We start from the raw sequence: 23,126 nt of genomic DNA on the forward strand, positions 1-23,126 counted from the left end.
GTGCACACGGCAACCTGCCAGCACAGTGCAACTAACCCGGCATAAACCCTCCACTAGAGGGTTTGGAACTCACCGATACTTGACGCGTTAGAGCTCTCAGGGCGAAGTGCTCAGTGCTTAAGGCCGGTGACATACCAGGCGGGAGACGGACTCAAATTCAATCGGACGGCACTTACCGGATACGTGCACGGTCAAAGCCACAAATTGGACTGCCAGGTCTTCAATTATGCAGACGATACCCAGCTGCTTGTACGGATTAATAACTCCAGTGCCTCTCAGGCACATGTTCAAGAGGTGCTGCATTTCACAGCTGGTTGGATGACCGATAACTCTCTTAATATAAATCCTGATAAGACGGAGATCCTGGCCGTTCCTTACACCAGTAGTCCCTGGTGTGACCTGTTCTGGCCGCCGGAACTGGGAGTCATCCCTAATCCAGTTTCAGTGGTTAGAAGTCTAGGCATTAAAATCGATGCCGACCTCTCCATGAACGATCAGGTGTCGGCGGTGGTTGGCACCTATACAGGGATATTGAGGTGTTTGCGAAAACTTGTTCCTCTCCTTACTACCAATTCCCTTAAGGTCATTGTTTCCGCCACAATTTTATCTCGGTTGGACTATGGGAATGCCCTGTAAATTGGCCTCCATTGGAAAATAACAAGGAGATTGCAGGTGGTGCAGAATGACACGGCACGTCTGGTTTTTGACCAACCCAGACGGACTCATGCTTCCCCCCTGCTGGCTAAATTACATTGGCTACCTATTAGGCAACGAGCCTCATTTAAGGGCCTTTGTATAGCCCACAAGGCCATCTACGGTCGAGCCCCAGCTTATATTAAGGATCGGGTGACAAGCTATATTCGGGCTCGGACCCTACGCTCTTCCGTAGCCTGTCGTTTGGTCAACCCCCGGTTTCACTTGGCCCGCAAAGGCCGCATTGCCTTCTCCACCTTGATTCTATTGCTTTGGAATGATTTACCTGACAATCCGCGTAAGGAATCTGCCATCCTTCCATTTAGGAAAAAACTTAAGACTATCTTGCTCCTGGAGGCATCGACCACAAAATAACTCATCCACTTCAGCCCCGCACATTGTCTGTTGTAATTCTTCCCCCTAGAAGCGCGAAGAGACCGGATGGTGAACCAGCGCTATACAAAAACTAACTAACATTAACATTAACATTAACAGCCATCACAACCTACCCCCACGAGCCTGGTCAGGGCATCAGAGCGACTAGTGGTTTCCATCTTGTTAAGCCGCCGTATTTGTAATCACCGCATTTTCGCCTCGACAAGCTCGCGGAGGGCGGGGCTGCAGACGGAGAATCCCGTGCATGCGCCAGATACCTGCCAGGAAGAAGGAGAACCCGATCGGATCTGGTTGTAGTAACCTGCGGCAAGCAATGGCGGCCATGTTGGTTGTGGGTCCTTAGTAAGGCTGTCATAATAATTTTGGACAATTTAATATAATTAATTCACATATGAGCCAATTGATGTGGTGGTCGGAATATTAACCACAGTGGGGCAATGGAAGGATTGATGTTACGCATGTGCAAAGGGTGCATTAAAAAATCTGAATATCAGTGACCCCACAAATATTGTCGTGCTTGGCAGAGTAAACCCCAAATCCTAATGTGAGCCAGTTGGTGGAGGCTATGGGATTGGTGAAGACTCAATGGACCATCAGAGTGGATATCGGGCCCAATAGTACACAGCCAGGTGCGAGGTATTCCCAGTTGTTTGTCTAAATATACCAGCCTTTAATCAGTCGGAATCATAGTCATAGCTAGCGTGTCAGTGATACCCATGGCACAGAGTCATTCAGACCTAGTGTGTCTAGTTTTAGCCGGTGCACCCATCTTTGTTCGATTCGAAATAGGGCCTGTTGTGTAATAGCGGGATGGGATTTCAACACAATCCAGCGGACACTGTCCGCGTGATGTCCCTGTTGTGTATAGTGTTCATAGAGTCTGGTATGTGTTTTTGAACATCTAATATTACTTTTATGTTCCATTATTCTTAGTTTCACCTGTCGCATGGTCATTCCGACATAATACTTGTTGCAGGGACAAGTCAGCAAATATATGCATTTAGTGCTGTTGCAATTAGTATGTCTCTTAAATTGCCACGTGAATGTCTCAGTAAGCATGATCTCTTTACATGGGTGGGTTTGTGGGCAGACAGCGCACCCACCACAGGGGAAATGACCCATCACAGGGGGGAGGTCCCATAGTGTGCCCTGGCTGTTAGTGTGTTGTTTCTTGGGCCGAGTGTGGATAAGAGCATCTTTTAGATTGGGTGTCCGTTTAAATGCAAAGCGAGGTTGAGGGATATCCAGACCTCCCGCATTGATGATGTTCCAATGTTTTTTAATACAGCTTTTGATAAAAGCCGAGTTTTTGGTGAAACTGGTGACACAGGTTATCATTTCAGATTGTTCTGTAAGACGTGTTTCCAATAGTGCTTTCCTGGGGTTGTTTAAGGCTCATTTGCATGAGTTGTGAATGAGCCTGGTAGGGTACCCTCTGTCCTGCAACTTATGTTGTAAAAGGCTGGCTTCTAGTTTGAAATCAGCTTTGTTAGTACAGTTTCTACGAACTCTGAGGCACTGTTCGAAGGGGAGATTGTCCCTCAGAGCTTTGGGGTGATGGCTCCCATATAGTAACAGGCTGTTCCTATCAGTGTTCTTACGGTAGAGTGTTGTGCTCAGCCCAGTCGGGGTCAAGTTAATGTTTAAGTCCAGGAAAGGTATGGCCGTATCTGAGATGGTGCCAGAGAATTTGAGGAAGGTGTTCTGCTGATTAATCCAGGTACAAAAGGCCTCGCAGGTAACCCTGCCTCCTTTCCATAGTACGAGGATATCGTCTATATACCTGCACCAGAGTGTTATGTTGTCACTGAAGGGGTTTTGTATTGCCCTAATGACATTCTCTTCGAATGTAGCCATATAAATGCAGGCCAGGCTGGGGGCGAAGGTAGAGCCCATCGAAGTCCCCTGGATCTGATGGTATAGCTGTGTTCCATACTGGAAGAAATTCTCAGTCAAGGCTAGATTAGCACAGGCTATAATGAAGGGGATTGGTGTAGGTGACAGCCACTCCTGTAGGAGAGTGGTTTCAACGGCTTCTAGTGTAGCCTGTTGCGGGATGTTGGTATCTAGTGCTTCCACGTCTAATGTGAGGAGGAGATCAACACCCTCCCTCCCCTCGATGTTATCCAGTAGACGGAGCACATCCATGGTATCTTGCAAAAAAGAAGGTATCTTCCTAACCACTGGTTGAAGAAAAGAGTCACAGAATTTAGACAGTGGCTCAAGCAATGAGCCAATCCCTGACACATACGGCCTCCCAGGGACTGGTGTTTGTCCTTTGTGAATCTTGGGGAGGGTGTAGAAATATGGTATCACTGGATCGGTAGTAATAGGAATGCTGCTTCATTCTTAGTGATCCATTCGTTAGTTTCACCCTCCACAAGGAGGCTGGTGATGGCAGTGGTAAGCCTTTTTGTGGGGTCTGTTGCCAATGGTCTATAGTGGTTGGTGTTAGCTAGCTGGCGTTTCCACTCTGTGTCATTGTCACCACTATTCTGGATCACCGTGGCACCCTCTTTCTCCGCCTGTTTAATGACAATGGTTGTGTCATTAGATAGTGCCCGTCAGACATTGCAGCGCCAGTCTGACGAGGAGCAGAACCCATATGATGAAGCATGACATCTAGCTTGCTAGGTGTGTGAGGGTTTTAGTTCCAAAAAGGGAAATTCCCCCTTTTTTTCTCCCTTTTTCCTTTACGAGTTGCAGCACGCACTCTTGGTCTCTTCACTCACGCCGGGGAACTTTGTACCCTTCTTGTGTTACTAGTCGTTCGGACATGTACATTGGACCCCGTTAAAATATAGTTCGCACATGGTTCCCCTTGTTGTAAAAAAAAAAAAATTACTTCTTGTGATGTCACTACTTGTGACGTCACTGTGATTTGATTATGATATTGAGTTCCTTCACTATTTTCCTTTCTTGTACCCTGTTTATTGGCATGACATGAGTCTATAGGTATTAAAAATAAACATGTAAATTCAAAGGTGTTCAGGCCATTTCTCTGGTGATGTCGCACATTGACATGTACTTGGCTGCTTCTTCTATTTTTAGGGGAGTACAAATAACGTGCAGTTCCCCCTTCTTCCATTTCTCTCTTTTTCTCCCCCTTTATTTGTCTCTCTCGCTCTCTTTATCTCTCCACCTCTGTATCTCCCACACACTCCTGTTAGCGTTAGCTTCATGAATGTCACTGCCACTTCTGGCATTCATATGACAAATCCTTTAGAACATTTGAGGACAAGGGACAACCAAGTGTGGAATACGAGTTGCTTGGAGTGCAACGGATTGTCCTGCTGTGGGATTTTGCTATTTCACCACATTCTTCAAACAGAGTCTACTGCTTACAATGACTCAATTCAGGTAAAAAGTAGAGTTTGGCAAGTCATAAAATGAATAGGGACAGCCAAGTCGGAGAGGAGCCGCGGGTCACACTTAGTTATAAGGCCCGAGGCATGAGCTGATCCATCAACCAATAACAGAGTGTAAAAGATAAGGCAAACATTACTTAAAAACAAGGTATATGCTCTTTTATATAAAAAAAATCGGTTATTTCTTGAACACCTGTGCTTTGCTTTAGTTCATTACACATACTGCAGTGGCATTTGTTAATAGCAATACCTACATTTTACCAATGACGTTTCTCATCTCCAGAGCCCTGACAACATGTCCACGATGGGGGCCTTTGGTTTATAGGTTTTATCACTAATCCGACAAGTTAGCTGAAAATATCGTTGTTTGTCCCAGGATTGTTCACTGTTGCTTTTACAGATAGTGTGATCAGGTGCGATTGAATGTTGTTCTTTGTATCTCTTCTTCACCAAATAAAAATCAACAATTTTTCTTTTCTTTTAGTCCACATTGTGCTAGCCTCCCACTGTGTATCCTGATACATCATGTCGCTTTGCTATGTGTACGGAAGTGAACAATCACTGAAAACAAACACTTTTATAATTCTGCAAATACTGTTATCTATTTTCCTTCTTTACTGCTAGTTCGGTCTTCAATCATCTGGTATTTCAATATACCACATAATTTGAATGTAATCTTTCTCCGTAATTCATTCCTCTCAAAATAACTGCACTGTTCTGCTCTTGTCTATGTCCTCAAATGGGTCAATATTATTTTTGATGTTCTTAAGTTCTTTCCGGAGTCTCTGTGTTCGCTGATGTGTTTGGAGGTTTGATAAATGACTAAAGTTCTTCCTACATTCACTGTGGTTCAATAGTTTTAATCCCGTGTGTGTTCGCTGATGTCTTTGAAGGCTTGATAACTGACTAAAGGAATTTGCACATTCACAGCACTTGAATGGTTTTCCCCTGTGTGTGTTCGCTGATGACTTTGTAGCACTGATAATAGACCAAAGCTCTTCCCACATTTACTGTGGTTCAATAGTTTTAATCCCATGTGTGTTAGCTGATGTCTTTGAAGGTTTGATAACTGACTAAAGGACTTTGCACATTCACAGCACTTGGATGGTTTTTCTCCTGTGCGAGTTCGCTGATGAATCCTTAATGCTGAAGAGTAACTAAAACTACTGTCACATTCACTACAATGATAGGGTTTTCCCTCAGTGTGTGTTCGCTGATGGTTTTGTAGGTGTGATGACTTACTGAAGCACTTCCCACATTCACTGCACTTGAATGTTTTTTTCCCCTGTGTGTGTTCGCTGATGTCTTTGAAGGTTTGATAACTGACTAAAGGACTTTGCACATTCACTGCAGTTGAATGGTTTTTCTCCTGTGTGAGTTTGCTGATGGCGCCTTAATGTTGAAGAGCAACTAAAACTACTGTGACATTCACTACAATGATAGGGTTTTTCCCCTGTGTGTGTTCGCTGATGATTTCGTAGTCTTGATAATCGACTAAAGCTCTTTAGACATTCAGTGCACTTGAATGGTTTTTCCCCTGTGTGTGTTCGCTGATGTATTTGTAGCCCTGATAATTGAATAAAGCTCTTTCCACATTCACTACACTTGAATGGTTTTTCTCCTGTGTGAGTTCCCTGATGATACCTTAATGCTGAAGAGTCGCGAAAACTACTGTCACATTCACTACAATGATAGGGTTTTTCCCCTGTGTGTGTTCGCTGATGTATTTGTAGCTTTGATAATTGACTAAAGCTCTTCACACATTCATTGCACTTGAATGGTTTTTCTCCTGTGTGAGTTTGCTGATGTGTTTGGAGGTGTGATAACTGACTAAACCTCTTTACACATTCACTGCTGTTGAATGGTTTCTCCCCTGTGTGTGTTCGCTGATGTCTTAGTAGCCCTGATAATTGAATAAAGCTCTTTACACATTCACTGCACTTGAATGGTTTTTCTCCTGTGTGAGTTCGCTGATGAATCCTTAATGCTGAAGAGCGGCGAAAACTACTGTCACATTCACTGCAATGATATGGTTTTGCCCCTGTGTGAGTTCGCTGATGTGTTTGGAGGCTTGATAAATCCCTAAAGCACTTTCCACATTCACTGCACTTGAAGGGTTTTTCCCCTGTGTGTATTCGCTGATGAATCCTTAATGTTGAGTAACGACTAAAAATGCTTTCACATTCATTGCAATGGTATGGTTTTTCCCCTGTGTGTGTTCGATGATGTGTTTGTAGATTTTCTAATCGACTAAAGCTCTTCCCACATTCACCGCACTGGTGTGGTTTTTCCTCAGAGTGTGTTCGGTGATGTATTTGAAGGTGTGATAACTGACTAAAGGACTTTGCACATTCATTGCACTTGAATGGTTTTTCTCCTGTGTGAGTTCGCTGATGAATCCTTAATGCTAAAGAGTAACGAAAACTACTGTCACATTCACTACAATGATAGGGTTTTTCCCCAGTGTGTGTTCGCTGATGTGTTTGGAGGTTTGATAACTGACTAAAGCTCTTCCCACATTCACTGCACTTAAATGGTTTTTCCCCTGTGTGTGTTCGCTGATGGTTTTGAAGGTTTGATAACTGACTGAAGGACTTTGCACATTCATTGCACTTGAATGGTTTTTCTCCTGTGTGTATTCGCTGATGAATCCTTAATGTTGAAGGTTCACTAAAACTACTTTCACATTCACTACAATGATAGGGGTTTTCCCCTGTGTGTGTTTGCTGATGATTTCGTAGTATTGATAATCGACTAAAGCTCTTTAGACATTCACTGCACTTGAATGGTTTTTCCCCTGTGTGTGTTCGCTGATGTATTTGTAGCCCTGATAATTGAATGAAGCTCTTTACACATTCACTGCACTTGAATGGTTTTTCTCCTGTGTGAGTTACCTGATGATACCTTAATGCTGAAGAGTTGCGAAAACTACTGTCACATTCACTGCAATGATAGGGTTTTTCTCCTGAGTGTGTTCGCTGATGTCTTTGTAGCTTTGATAATTGACTAAAGCTCTTCACACATTCATTGCACTTGAATGGTTTTTTTCCTGTGTGAGTTTGCTGATGTGTTTGGAGGTCCGATAACTGACTAAAGCTCTTTACACATTCACTGCAGTTGAATGGTTTTTCTCCTGTGTGAGTTCGCTGATGAATCCTTAATGCTGAAGAGCGGCGAAAACTACTGTCACATTCACTGCAATGATAGGGTTTTTCCCCTGTGTGTGTTCGCTGATGTGTTTGGAGGTTTGATAAATGCCTAAAGCACTTTGCACATTCACTGCACTTGAATGGTTTTTCCCCTGTGTGTATTCGCTGATGAATCCTTAATGTTGAGTAACTGAGGTTCCGTGACGATTTGAACCCGTGTTTTCAAGTTTGTCGGAAATACATAATATTAGTATCAGCGAACCGCAAATGATCCATTTAGCATATCCTGGTGTTTTCGCTACGATACGAGCAAGAGCACTCCTGTTATGAACACATTTCTGATCTACCCATGGCATCCATCTTAGATCATGGCAGCCATTTTGTGTTTCTTGCCCTCACATATGCAATAACCTCTGATCACTTCATTTCGATTAAGGACACGTAGCCTTAGCCGGAGATTCACCTCTTTCATGACACGTACACCTTAAACCAGATCACGCTGAAGCTGCATGACTCGACAAAGGCTGCCTCCTCTGCCCGAGGCCAGCCCACCTGAACTGGTTTTCCTGTCCATTGTCCTGATCATGATTAGGCGGCCGAAACTGGTAGCCTTGCCCATTTACAACCCACAAACATCTCTTATCCCGTTTTCTATCTTCTGCACCTGGCTCTGCTCCTTTCCTTCTGGGCCTTTATTAGGGGGAGGTAACGAACTTTACGATGAGGCGGTCCGGCACTTGAATGCAATATTGACAAGGGATTGTGATGGACTAGTGGGAACCCCTCTTCGTGATGTTTGGCATCAGATATTATCGACAGTTCCTGTGTAACGCCAAATATTTATTGTTTAAGACACAAAGGTTTGGGAATGTACTGACATGTGAAATATTTGCCTGAAGCACAATTTTTGGTATATAAGGAGCAACCCTCAATGTACAAATCGAACAGTCTCCTAGTCTCTGCCCGTGTGTAGATTCTGTGATTTCTGTGTCCCTGCAGTAATAAACCTTTGGTCTTTGACGCCACCATCGAGAAGCCCGTGTTTCTGTTCATTTGCGCACCAAGGCAGGTGGAACTCCGGGGTCTTTGGGTGTTGTTCCCTGACACCTCTGGACGGAACCAAAAAGTCCAGAACTCCAATTGGCGCCCAACGTGGGGCGACGTCATTCGGTACCGGTCCAAAAGCCCGAAGAGTTCGAGAAGCTTCGTGTGAAGATTCCTGAGGGAGGCGCCCCACTTCATCGATCCCGGCATATCGCAAAAGTGGCCCTGAAGTCCTCTTCCACGAGGGTTCCCGTTCAGGACGGCTGCAGTGGGCCGTTGCCTTGACCGTCGCCCTGTCTTGGACCCGAGGTGCAGCCTTAGTACAGCGAAACGTGACGGGTTTCTCCTTGGTGACGTCTTCAGTGCCTCAGTTAAGTATTTAGTGATAGCTAGCTGGTTACTTTGTGAGGATTGTTAAAAATCCTTGATCGGTTCTTGGTTTGGTTTGGTTTCGTAAGATTATCACTAGTTGTTCTGATTACGATAATCTATTTGGTTCAGTTTGGGTATCGATACATTAGTTTGGTTTTGGTAGGCCTAAGTTCTTGGTTCAAGTGCACATATCTGTTTCGTGTTTTGTTTGTTTTGTGTTCCAGACTGAAAATGGTAAGTCGGAAAATGTTGTCTTGTTTCGGTTGCAACCATGACTCACGATTGGAGGATTCTTGTTTGGTTCCTCCAATTGGGACTCCCCTTTATGACCTATATTGCAAATTTGGAGTGGGTCCTATATCCTATAACGAGGTGTGGGTCCGTTACTGTAAGAAGGATGGTGTCCTTAGTTGGCCACTACATGGTAGTTTTGAACCCGAGATCCTTGATAATTTAGAAGCGAAATTGTTTAGTAAGAAAGCCCGGCCGGCAATGTTTGATTCTTTCCGTTATTGGCGAAAAGAATCTAAACAGAGAGAAATGAAAAGGTTGAAGAAAGAACAAAAAGAGCAAGAAGAGTTAACTCTAGAGCAAGCAACTAAACAACTGCAAGATAATGAGTGCGAAAAGGCTATAGATGTAGCAATTAGAGAGCATAATTTAGCGATTGACAAGTGCTACCCTGCCTTGCCATCGAAAACAGCTAAGATACTGGAGGATCCCGAAAACGATCCTCTGTTGTCTTATCTGTTACGTTCACCTCCACCGTACGCACAAGGTGCTACGGCTCAACTTGTACCGAATGTTCAATTGCCGGTTGCTGGACAACCTGGTGTTCTTGTTCCTCAGAATCTAGTTCCTGTACCTCCTGTGGTTAATGTGAATGTTCCTACGGCTCCTCCTCTTCCTGGGTTGCCGACTTCTATACCTGTATCTGTCTCGCTTACACCTACTACTTCACAAACTATTTTCATCGATACTCCTACTGCTTCGCAATCTGTTCCTACCTCTACTGTGTTCTCTACGTCTGCAAGTGTATTAACTCCACTTTCTGTACGTCGAAAAATAACTGATTCTGTTGCTAATATTCTGTCTCCTTTATATAAATCCTTAATTAAGACTCCTACTTCTGATTCAGTTCAGAGACGTAGTCAGCTACCAAGTACTGAAGAACGGGGAGTTTTAGATTCCACGGCTCTCAGATGGATTACGAAAGTTAGAAGATATAATACGAGAGATGTATTAGATACGTTTATGCAGTGGAAGGAACCAACGCAACGATACGTCTTTGATGAGATGTGCTCGTTGTTACGTGAGGAAATAGAGGAAGATGAAGTTGAATCAGACTTGGAGGATTTAATTAAGGTGCAAAAAGAGTTTGCTGCAGGAATGATAGTGGGTGATAATATAAAAGAAGCGATGGAACTTATTTTGAGTTTTAGGAATGATCCATCTCTTCGTTCGCCGAGAGATTTAGAGAAAGGTAAAATGAAGCTAAGTCGCCAATATCCTATGAGGGAGGTTCCTCCAATTTGGCGCGAAGCTGTGCAAGCTGATCATAACGCTGGTATTGTAGCTGCTCCAGCACAGTTCCAACGAGTGTGGATACACATTCCATGGAAGCGAGCTGAAGTACTAGCAGTGAAACAGGCCTTACCAGATCCGCGTAAGAATCCAGCCGGATATTACAAGGAATTGACACAGACAGTTGAAGCTTGTATAATGAATTTGGCAGACATTGACATGGTATTTGGCAATGTAGTTCCACAACCAGTGTGGGCTAAAATTCGTAGAGAGGATCATCAAGCAGCTTTAGGTGGTGATTGGGCAGCTATCACTGCAGCAGATGGTCAGCAAACGGGTGGTGCAAAACCCGAACCCCTAATTGCTAATCTTCCAGGTAGAATAATTGACTTAATGAAGACTCTGATGCCTGCGTTGCGTGTTAATTGGGATAAATTATCCGCATGCAAGCAAAAGAAAGATGAAAGTGTCTCCGACTTCTTCACGAGGTTCGAAGAGACTTTTGTAGACCATAGTGGTCAGGATATGAGCACTGAAGGAGGACAGAGATTGTTTGTCGATAAATTTGTGCATAATTTGTTACCTGAATTATGCAATAAATTAAAGGATTCAGAGAGTGCGTGGGCTGTTTCCACAACTGCGCAAATACTTGCGACTGCGCAGTACTACGAAAATAGGGATAAAGAGGAAAAGGAGAAATCAGAGAAGAAAACGAAAGATTTAAAGACTAAAGTTCTTTTACAGCAGGCGTATCCGCCTCGCACGAACCAGACTAATATGCAACAGAATTCGTATCAAAGGACAGATTATAGTTCAACCAGGCCTCAATATCAGTGGAATCAGTGTGCGTACTGTAAGAAAGAGGGTCACTACAAGAATGAATGTCCGATTTTAGCGCAAAATAACGCAGCAGCAGCTCAGAGAGGTCGTGGTGGTTTTGCGCAGAATTCTAGAGGTCGAGGGCGAGGTGCTATGCCTCCGCAAACGAATGATCGTCCCTCTAATCACTTTGATCAACGAAACGTACAGTCAGCTCAACAGAATAGATCTCAGCAATATCTTGTTGAGGATTATTGTGAAGTTGATGAGGGATTCCAGCAAAATGGGTACTAGGACAGCCATGGACAGAGAGAGGGAGTAGTATCAGTTCCAGTGGATCAGAGTGGGCCTTATGTCGCAGTAGCAACATCAGGTGTAGTCGAACCGTTTCTGTTGGATACTGGTGCCGCAAAAAGTTCTATAATTCATGCGAAACTCCCTGGCGCACCTTTGTCTGGCTCAACAAATGTTTCCGTAGGTTTTTCAGGCGCCCCTGTTTACAACCCGATATCTAATCCTTTGTCTATTTCTGTTGGACCATGCCAATTGAAAGCACCCTTGATTTTGACGACAGGTTGTAATGAAAATCTGCTTGGTTTAGATTTGTTAAAACGACTATATGCGACATTGTACTGTTCTCCGGAAGGAGTACAGCTTACTTTGGGTAAAAGACTCACTTCTCCGATGTACTTGTCAATGGACGCACTCCCGCCAGAGCTGCGCTCACTCCCTAATTCTCTTTGGGCGACTGGTCCTAATGATGTAGGCCTTTTAGAAATACCACCGTATGTAGTAACTTTGAAAGCAAATGTAAAATTTCCCAGAATTCCCCAATATAAAATATCGAGTGAAGGAGAACGTGCACTTTTATTGATTGTGCAAGATTTGATTAAGAAAGGTGTGGTTGAAGAAACTCGAGGAAATGTTTGTAATAGTCCTGTATTGCCAATACTGAAACGAACTGATCCTACGAAGCCTCCAGTATATAGGTTTGTCATAGACCTTAGAGAAGTTAATAAGATTGTGGTTCCGCAGTTTCCTGTGGTTCCAGACATTACTGCCTTGTTAACATTGATTCCTGCTACAGCCAATTGGTTCTCAGTCATCGACTTGAAGAATGCCTTTTTCAGCATTCCGATAGCCGAGGAAAGCAGGGATATTTTTGGCTTCTGTCTAGGAGGTCGAAGCTTCAGATTTAAACGCGCTCCACAAGGCTACTGTGAGAGTCCATCTATTTACAGTCAAGCATTAAAAAGTCAGCTAGATTCTTTTGTCCTTCCTCCAGGTTCTGCCCTAGTACAGTACGTAGATGATCTTTTAGTGGCTGCCGATGACAAGGAAACTTGCAAAACAGCTACAGTATCGTTGTTACATCATTTGTCTGATTTGAATCACAAAGTATCACCTTCCAAGATGCAATACTGCTGCCAAGAAGTGACCTACCTAGGTCATCTCTTGTCAAAGGAGGGAAGGAAGTTGACCCCAGAAAGAATAAAAGCAATTACGCAAATGAGTGTTCCACGCACACAGAGAGAAGTACGTGCCTTTTTAGGTATTACCTCCTACTGTAGGCAGTGGATTCCAAATTTTTCTCTTTTAGCGAAACCATTGGTAGCTGTGACTGGGAAAAATGTTCCGAGTCCGGTGCCATGGTCTGATGAATGTCAAGAGAGCTTTACCGAATTACGAAAAGCCTTGTGTTCAGCTCCTGTATTGGGTACACCTGATTACAGTAAACCATTCACGCTCTACGTTCACGAGAGAGAAGGTTGCGCGTTGAGTGTCCTGACACAGAAGTTTGGTGATAAACAACGCCCTTGTGCGTATTTCTCATCAACATTAGATCCGGTAGCTAGAGCGTTGCCTAGTTGTTTGAGGGCTACAGCGGCAGCTGCGGCTTCCATTCGGCAATCTGCTGGTTTGGTGATGAACAACATGCTAGTGGTCATGGTTCCTCATGCAGTGGATACACTCATGAACCGAACGAAGACACAACACCTTACCAGTGCGAGATTATCTGGTTACGAACTGACACTACTAGCGAGTCATATTCAGATCAAAAGGTGTAATCTATTGAATCCAGCAACGCTGTTGCCGACTGATCAAGAGTCGAGTGATTCTGAGCCACATGACTGCTGTTTTAAAACGGAGGAAGAGACAAAAGGACGCATCGACTTGAAAGATACTCCGTTACCCGATCCGGATGGTACGCTGTATGTGGACGGGTCATGTTTTAAATTGGAGAATGGTGATGTGACTGCTGCTTACGCGGTGACGACTTTGAAGACGATTGTGGAGACTGCAAGAGTGAGTCAGAATTCTGCCCAAGCTGCAGAATTAATAGCTCTAACGAGAGCATGTGTTTTAGCTGAGGGAAAGAGAGTGAATGTGTTCACAGATAGTCAGTACGCATTTGGCGTGGCCCATAGTTTTGGCCGGTTGTGGAGAGAAAGAGGTTTCATTACGTCCCATGGGACTAAGATTCAACATGGTCAGCTAGTTAACGACTTGTTGGAATCTCTAACCTTGCCAACTGAAGTTGCAATTGTAAAGTGCAGTGCTCATAAAGCAATCACGGATGATGTTGGACGTGGGAATGCTTTTGCTGATGAAATTGCTAAACAGACAGCTAGAGATGTGATGAGTAGAATGTATGTTGCAACGTCTGCAAGATGGATCGCTGAGTCTGGGATGTGTGAAGACACAATGGAAAGTGTGAAAGAGATTCAGAGAGAAGCAACTGAGGAAGAGAAACGTGTATGGAGAGAGTACGGGCAAGTTGGACTCGAATGGATGTTGGATTGATTTGACAGAGCAGCAACGTTGGATGTTGCCGGATGCGTATGTGCTTGCAGTAGTGACAATGGCGCACGGAGTAGGGCATATAAGTTCTAAAGGTATCTGTAAGATGTTGGCTCCGGTCTGGAAGAATGATGGGATCAGTAAGTGTGCAGAGAGAGTGGTGAAAAATTGTATGGTGTGCTTGATGCATAACCCTGGCAAGGGAACTCCAACTCCAGCTGGTCATTTCGCTCCTCCTTCCTGTCCCTTTGAAGTGATTCAGTTAGATTTCATTCACATGGAACGCTGTAATAATTTGAAATACGTCTTGGTGGTGGTTTGTGCTTTTTCCAGGTGGATAGAAGCATACCCACTGAAGGACAATACCGCCTTATCAACTGCCAAAATTCTTCTCAAAGAATATTTCCCTAGATTCGGTATGCCACGGATTGTATGGTCAGATAACGGAAGTGAGTTTATAGGGAAAGTTATGCAGAGTGTATGTGCAGGCCTAGGTTTGAAACAAAAATTTCATAGTGCGAACCATCCCCAGTCAGCTGGTCTAGTGGAGGGTTATAATGGCACCCTCAAGCTGAAGATAGCTAAGATACAAGCATCCACAGGTTTGGCTTGGCCAGACGCACTTCCTTTGGCTCTGTTATCCACAAGAGCGACTGTACATTCTCGAGTGGGGCTTAGCCCTTACGAGATTGTATTTGGTCGTCCTGCCAATATTTGGGGGGTGCCAAGACCAAGGGAGTTCAGACAGCTGGAATATCCTATGTTGATAGACTACCTTTACGACTTGACTGCTAAATTGAGTCTTATTCATCAACAGGTTTTCGATGCACTACCAAAGCCTCCGGAGAGTCCAGGGCATCAACTGAATCCCGGCGACCAAGTGGTGGTCAGAAATTTTGCGAGGACAAAGAATCTTCAGCCCCGCTACGTCGGCCCCTTCCAGGTCCTACTGACAACGAGGACAGCAGTCCGTGTAGCTGGCCGTAAACATTGGGTACACGCGTCACATGTAAAGCGTGTACCCTTGCCGCTACCTTACGACGACTGGGTGAAAAAGGGAATTGGTGCCTCCGAAACTGACAGCACACCAAAGTTTATTCCTTTCAGCGATGCCAAATTGATTACTGATACTCCAAAATCTGACTCTCCTCCTGAAAAGACTCTTTTGAACACTGAACATTTGTCTCCAGCATCAGAAGACACTTTGCTATCTGCGAACTTAAACACTACAACAGCTGCTAATGATACACTATTTTCCGATCAGACGATACCTGCGAAACAGAAATACAATTTGAGAAAACGCAAAACGGACAAATAAAGCAGGCAACTGCATATTGTGATTTTTTGATATATTGAACATTTGATATTGAACATTTGCCTTCAGCCAGGAAGTTTGCTATTGTTTGTTTTTTTAATTGCCTTGCCGTCTGGGTAGCCGTAGGGTCGTGGCTGTGTGCCTAGTTTGAATTTGCAGGGGTCTGACACAAGGTCGATCTTTCTGTTGGTTCTGGGAACTCCCAGGGCTGACAGAGGCATTTTCATCTACGTACACATCATCAGTGGTCGCGAGCGGATTGTAGAAGATGGAGCTTCCTGCGCTGCAACGAGAAAATGTGATTTATGTTCGCAGAAACAGACTGTACAGAATTCTTCGTAACAAATGCTTTTTGATGCAATGTGCCGTTACATTTTTGATTATTTTAGCAACATTGGTGGGTGGAATCGTCTTTAGTATAAATCTGATTTTTGTGCCAGTTACTACAGTACCTCCCCTTGATCCTGTTACTTCTACTGTTTCTTCTATACACTCTTTTCACTCGTTTCCTGAACATGAGCAAGCCCGACGTACAGAGTTCATTAACAACACTTTTGTACAGCTCTTGCACCAACACCAACTGGTAGTTAACACTACAGACTGCTGGGTGTGTGGCTTGATACCCCACACTATGGATAAAGGTATTCCTTATCTGGTTTTGCCTTTCAGCTACAATGGATCATTTCAGGCCCTTCAAACCATCTTTGCTTATGCCCTTGAGACCTATCCTCCGCGTCCACCACGTTCCACTAAATATAACTCTGCCAACAAAGCTTTAGTCCAGGGAATTATTGACATGATCAAGGATGTCAATAATACTCCATCATACCCTAGAGACGAACTACGAGTGTATTTGAGTTGGAATACTTCAGAGTATCGCCTTAGTTTAGGAGAAAGCAAGCGTAAAAGCTCAACTCCAATCTGGGTCGTACCTCACCGAGGTCAAGTCTGTTTGCAAGGTAATGGGAGAAATCCGAGAGCTCAGCTAGGGAGGAGTGAGTGCGTTGAGACTTATGTGTTTCCGGCTAACTCTTCCCCTGCCTTCCTTACTGCTAGGGGTACCTATTTCATTTGTCGAGACCGAGCTTATACATGGTTGCCTGCAGACTTTTCAGGTTCATGCTATATTGCTCGATTGTTGCCTCCAACATACACTGCTTCATCTGATTACCACAGAACCAGAGTAGCGAGAGGTGTCTTCAGCAAGGAAGATACTGCTGGTCAGGAAGCTGGAGACTTCTTCAAAGGCTTCCTTCCGTTTTGGGGGCCTATGGCCAATAGTAGAAACATACGTCAGCTAACACGGGTAGTTGAATCTACTATTACCGAAACTGCTGGTGCCCTTAGCAACCTGACAGCTGAGCTTCAAACGGACAGACTCATGACGTTGCAAAACCGTATGGTTTTAGACGTTATCCTTGCAGACCGAGGTGGGGTATGCAGAATGATCCAATCGAGCTGCTGTGTCTTTATTCCTAATAATGCTCCAACAGTTTATGAGGCGATCTCTAAGCTACACAAGATTTCCGACTCTATACATGTAGACAAGGGAAACTGGTCCTTTATGGAGTGGGTTTGGACTCTGATCTCAGCGTGGGGATGGAAGGTTCTAATGGTCATTGGTGTCATCTTAGTATTCCTCTTCTCATGCTGCCTGATTATCCAGTGTGGTCCAGCCCTGTGTAGCCTTTGTGCTGCAACCTGTTTTAGGAAACCACCTGCGTTTGGAGAAAAGGCACGAGAAAGGATGATGATACAACAACATGTCACTGACCTGATGAGTATAGAACTAGACTCTGATATAGACTGAGTAATTGCCTATGTAAGGGCAAAAGGAGGGTCTGAGGTTCCGTGACGATTTGAACCCGTGTTTTCAAGTTTGTCGGAAATACATAATATTAGTATCAGCGAACCGCAAATGATCCATTTAGCATATCCTGGTGTTTTCGCTACGATACGAGCAAGAGCACTCCTGTTATGAACACATTTCTGATCTACCCATGGCATCCATCTTAGATCATGGCAGCCATTTTGTGTTTCTTGCCCTCACATATGCAATAACCTCTGATCACTTCATTTCGATTAAGGACACGTAGCCTTAGCCGGAGATTCACCTCTTTCATGACACGTACACCTTAAACCAGATCACGCTGAAGCTGCATGACTCGACAAAGGCTGCCTCCTCTGCCCGAGGCCAGCCCACCTGAACTGGTTTTCCTGTCCATTGTCCTGATCATGATTAGGCGGCCGAAACTGGTAGCCTTGCCCATTTACAACCCACAAACATCTCTTATCCCGTTTTCTATCTTCTGCACCTGGCTCTGCTCCTTTCCTTCTGGGCCTTTATTAGGGGGAGGTAACGAACTTTACGATGAGGCGGTCCGGCACTTGAATGCAATATTGACAAGGGATTGTGATGGACTAGTGGGAACCCCTCTTCGTGATGTTTGGCATCAGATATTATCGACAGTTCCTGTGTAACGCCAAATATTTATTGTTTAAGACACAAAGGTTTGGGAATGTACTGACATGTGAAATATTTGCCTGAAGCACAATTTTTGGTATATAAGGAGCAACCCTCAATGTACAAATCGAACAGTCTCCTAGTCTCTGCCCGTGTGTAGATTCTGTGATTTCTGTGTCCCTGCAGTAATAAACCTTTGGTCTTTGACGCCACCATCGAGAAGCCCGTGTTTCTGTTCATTTGCGCACCAAGGCAGGTGGAACTCCGGGGTCTTTGGGTGTTGTTCCCTGACACCTCTGGACGGAACCAAAAAGTCCAGAACTCCATAACGACTAAAAATGCTTTTCACATTCATTGCAATGGTATGGTTTTTCCCCTGTGTGTGTTCGCTGATATGTTTGTAGATTTTCTAATTGACTAAAGCTCTTCCCACATTCACCGCACTGGTGTGGTTTTTCCTCAGAGTGTGTTCGGTGATGTATTTGAAGGTTTGATAACTGACTAAAGAACTCTGCACATTCATTGCACTTGAATGGTTTTTCTCCTGTGTGAGTTCGCTAATGAATCCTTAATGCTAAAGAGTAACGAAAACTACTGTCACATTCACTACAATGATAGGGTTTTTCCCCAGTATGTGTTCGCTGATGTGTTTGGAGGTTTGATAACTGACTAAAGCTCTTCCCACATTCACTGCACTTGAATGGTTTTTCCCCTGTGTGTGTTCGCTGATGGTTTTGTAGGTGTGATGACTTACTGAAGCACTTTGCACATTCACTGCACTTGAATGGTTTTTCTCCTGTGTGAGTTCGCTGATGGCTCCTTAATGTTGAAGAGTAACTAAAACTACTGTCACATTCACTACGATGATAGGGTTTTTCCACTGTGTGTGTTCGCTGATGATTTCGTAGTCTTGATAATCGACTAAAGCTCTTCCCACATTCACTGCATTTAAATGGCTTTTCTCCTGTGCGTGTTCGCAGATGATTTTGTAGGTGTGATGACTTAATGAAGCACTTTGCACATTCACTGCACTTGATTTTTTTTTCTCCTATGTGGGTCCACAGATGGCTTTCTAGGTGTGCCGAGACAGTAAAACACTTTACACAGTCACTGCACTTGAATGGCTTTTCCCTTGTGTGTGTTTGTTGATGTATTCGTAGGTTTGATAAACGACTAAAGCTCTTGACACATTTATTCCACTTGAATGGTTTATCTCCTGTGTGCGTTCGCTGATGAATCCTTAATGCTGAAGAGTAACTAAAACTACGGTCACATTCACTACAATGATAGGGTTTTTCGCCCAGGTGTGTTCGCTGGTGACTTTGTAGCTTTGATAATCGACTGAAGCTCTTCACACATTCACTGAATGTAAATGGCTTTTCCCCTGGGTGTTTGATTATGTATATGAAGGTGTGATAACTGACTAAAGCACTTTACACATTCACTGCACTTGAATTGTTTTTGTCCTGTGTACGTGCGCTGATGAAGCTTGAGTACTGATGACAAACTAAAGCTCTTACTGCAGGTGTATGATTCTTCTTTCTTAGTTAGTGTTTGTGGGTCGGGTATATATTTGTCTACATCCCATGACTGTATTTCCTGATGGGCCAACGTGGCTGATAAAGCACTTGTGTTTTTCTCACACGCTATATATGTGTGCTGTATTTTGCATGTTTAATTTCTGTTTTAACAATAAAATACAATAGCCACCAAATATTTGCCACACTCCTAAAACGTACAATGTGTCTTTGTAGAAGATTGTGCCTTTAGATTGGATTATGGCTAAGAACGCTTGCAGGTAAAGATGTATCTTCCTTCTGGCCGGTGCAAATTGGGACAGTCTGTTGTATTGTAGATAGAAGAACTCCTCTTTCCTTTACCCATCAGTTGGCTGGCTCTGCTCTGTTGTGCTTTTTGCTTGTTACTGTGGTTTGGCCAGAAAGAGTTTACAATTCTCCTAGAGCACGGAATGATGGCTTGTTGTCATTTTATAAAACAGAGCACTGCGGTAATCACATCATACCAATCCCATGATCAAAGTTGGTATTTGACACTTGTTTATACAGGAGGCGGTTTGTTATTGTTGTTGCCTTTATTTTCCTAAGGTCATTTATTCGTCTTTTGGCGTGGAGGTGCACAGCTCAGCCTCTTACAATCACTGACCTGCCCTTGATGCTTCATCCAGGATCTGTCTGTTTATGTGCAGGTTCCTCTGTCGCTGACTGTGTTGATGTTTTCCTGAATACTGGAGCTCAATATTTCTGCTATTATTGAAGATTTACAGCATTCGCTTCATTATTCATGGTCATTTCATACATTCAAGGCTTGTTTTCTGTTGGATGTAAAGATATTTAAAATTACTAAATTAAAACACAATGGAATGAGAATTCAATGTGTTTAACTGGTTTAAAAGACATTTTGGGGGAGATTTACCAAATCTCCACGCAATGCAGTGCAACACCCCCCACGAGTCTGCGATGCGTTGCGAGACAAGGAGGGAGCAGGAGAGCATCATCTTTTCAAAGATATGGCTCTCACCTTCCCTTTCCCTTGCTCCAGCACTGATTACAGCAGCCCTGCGCTGTGCACACACCTTAGCACCAGAGCTCTAGGGTGTGTGTGTATGAGCCCAGCATAGGTTTTGTACAGGAAGGACACCCTTCCTGTACAAAATACTATGCCTAGACTCGAGGGAAAGCTTTTCCCACTTTGTATGCATGTTGCACAGTGCAGCACGCATGCAAAGTCAGAAAAGGAAGAAGAAATAAAATCATTTCTCCTTCCTTGCGCCTAGTTTAAAAGGGCGCAGTTTTCTCATGCTAAACCCAATCTACTGTATTTGGTAAATTGGGTTTAGCGTGAGAAACGTTGGGTGGTTGCACGGGAACACCAATCCACCACCCTTGGCAGGCCACCATGTAATGTAAGAAAAGGCGGTGCTTTACCAGTGTTCACAGGGTAACTTAGCATAGTAAGGGCGCTCACGGAGCACCCAAGTGCTAAGGGTATAGCTTAAGATAGACGCATATGGTCAAGATTTCATTTAAACAACAATAGAGTTTAGAAAAAGAGATGGATCAGGCTGGGCTGCGAAATTTCCAGTAACTCTTTATGAAGTATACAACAAAAGTAACTTCATTCACACACTTCTTCTCGTTCCTTTCCTATTCACTTAAGATCATCTCAAATGCCAACTTCTGTCTTTACCTTACTGTTACTAAGTCACCTTTGACACTTTCAACAGCTCCCTTGGTTCAAGCACTTCTGATTTCTTCTAACCTAGAAGATTGGAATATTATTGTGAGTTGAGGGGGGTTTTCTATCGCCATAACATCTGCCCATCTCCCTGAAATAACACAGGCCAGGCACGACGAGAATCTGATGCCAACAATGCAATAACACAGGCCAGGCACTAGGAGAATCGGATGCAAACAATGCAATAACACAGGCCAGGACCTGGGAGAATCTGAGACAAACAATGCAATAACACAGGCCAGGCACTAGGAGAATCTGACGCTCAAAATGCAATAACACAGAACAGGCACTAGGAGAATCTGATGCAAACAATGCAATAACACAGGCCAGGCACCAGGAGAATCTGACGCTCAAAATGCAACAACACAGACCAGGCACTAGAAGAATATGAAGAAACAATACACTAACACAGGCCAGGCACCAAGAGAATGTGATGCAAACAATGCAATAAAACAGGTCAGGCACTAGGGTTGATGCAAAGAATGCAATAACACAGGCCAGGCACTAGGAGAATCTGATGCAGACAATGCCATAACATAGGCCAGGTACTGGGATTGACGCAAACAATGCACTAACACAGGCCAAGCACAAGAGGAATCTTATGCAAACAATGCAATAACACAGGCCAGGCACTAGGATTGATGCAACAATGCAATAACACAGGCCAGGCACTAGGAGAATCTAATGCAAACAATGCAATAACACAGGCCAAGTAATATGATTGATACAAACAATTCAATAACACAGCCATGTACTAGGATTAAAGCAAACAATGCAATAACACAAGCCAAGTACTAGGAGAATCTGATGCAAACAATGCAATAACACAGGCCAGGCACTAGGAGAATCTGAAGCTCAAAATGCAATAACACAGGCCAGGCACAAGGAGAATAGGATGCAAACAATGCAATGACACAGCCCAGGCATAACGAGAATCTGATGCAAACAATGCAATAACACAGGCCAGGCAGTAGTAGAATCTTATGTAAACAAGGAAACAACACAGGCTAGGCACTAGGATTGATGCAAACAATACAATAACAAGGGCCAGGCACTAGGTGAGTCTGATGAAACATTGCAATAACAAAGACCAGGCACTATGTGAATCTGATGAAAGCAATGCAATAACACAGGCCAAGTAATAGGAGTGATACAAACAATGCAATGACAAAGGGCAGGCACTAGGGTTGATGCAAACAATGCAATAACATGGGCCAGGCACTAGGATTGATGCAAACAATGCAATAACACAGGCAAGGCCCTAGGAGAATCTGATGCAAACAATGCCATAACACAGGCTAGGTACTGGGATTGAAGCAAACAATGCAATAACACAGGCCAGGCACTAGAGGAATATTATGCAAACAATGAAATAACAAAGGCCAGGCACTAGGAGAATCTGACGCTCAAAATGCAATAATAAAGGCCAGGCACTAGGAGAATCTTATGCAAACCATGCAATAATATAGGGCAGGCACTAGGAGAATTTTATGCAAACAATGCAATAACATGGGCCAGGTATTAGGAGAATCGGATGCAAACAATGCAATAACACAGGCCAGGTACTGGGATTGGAGCAACCAATGCAATAACACAGGCCAGGCACTAGGGTTGATGCAAACAATGCAATAGCACAGGCCAGACACTAGGAGAATTTTATGCAAACAATGCAATAACACAGGCCAGGCAATAGGGTTTATGCAAAGAATACAATAACACGGGTGAGGCACTAGGAGAATCTGATGTAGACAATGCCATAACATAGGCCAAGCACAAGAGGAATTGTATGCAAATAATGCAATAACACAGGCAAGGCACTAGGATTGTAGCAAACAATCCAATAACATGGGCCAGGCACAAGGAGAATCTGATGCAAACAATGCAATAACACAGGCCAGGCACTAGGAGAATCTGACACAAACAAT

General features: G+C 43.8%; 1 protein-coding gene across 1 annotated transcript; it reads right to left on the reverse strand.

Moving 5' to 3' along the window:
* Positions 1–4,131: 4,131 nt before the first annotated feature.
* LOC147737570 (uncharacterized) lies at positions 4,132–19,611 on the reverse strand (the record flags this gene model as incomplete). Its single annotated transcript, XM_086924500.1, is given in 4 exon segments — positions 4,132–5,736; positions 5,738–7,786; positions 18,300–19,270; positions 19,353–19,611. Coding segments are annotated over 4 exon segments (3,699 nt in total), but the record flags the coding sequence as incomplete, so codon positions are not given.
* Between the last annotated feature and the right edge of the window lie 3,515 nt (positions 19,612–23,126).

This window comes from Lissotriton vulgaris, chromosome 1_1 (genome assembly GCF_964263255.1).
Source record: "Lissotriton vulgaris chromosome 1_1, aLisVul1.2, whole genome shotgun sequence".
NCBI lineage: Eukaryota > Metazoa > Chordata > Amphibia > Caudata > Salamandridae > Lissotriton > Lissotriton vulgaris.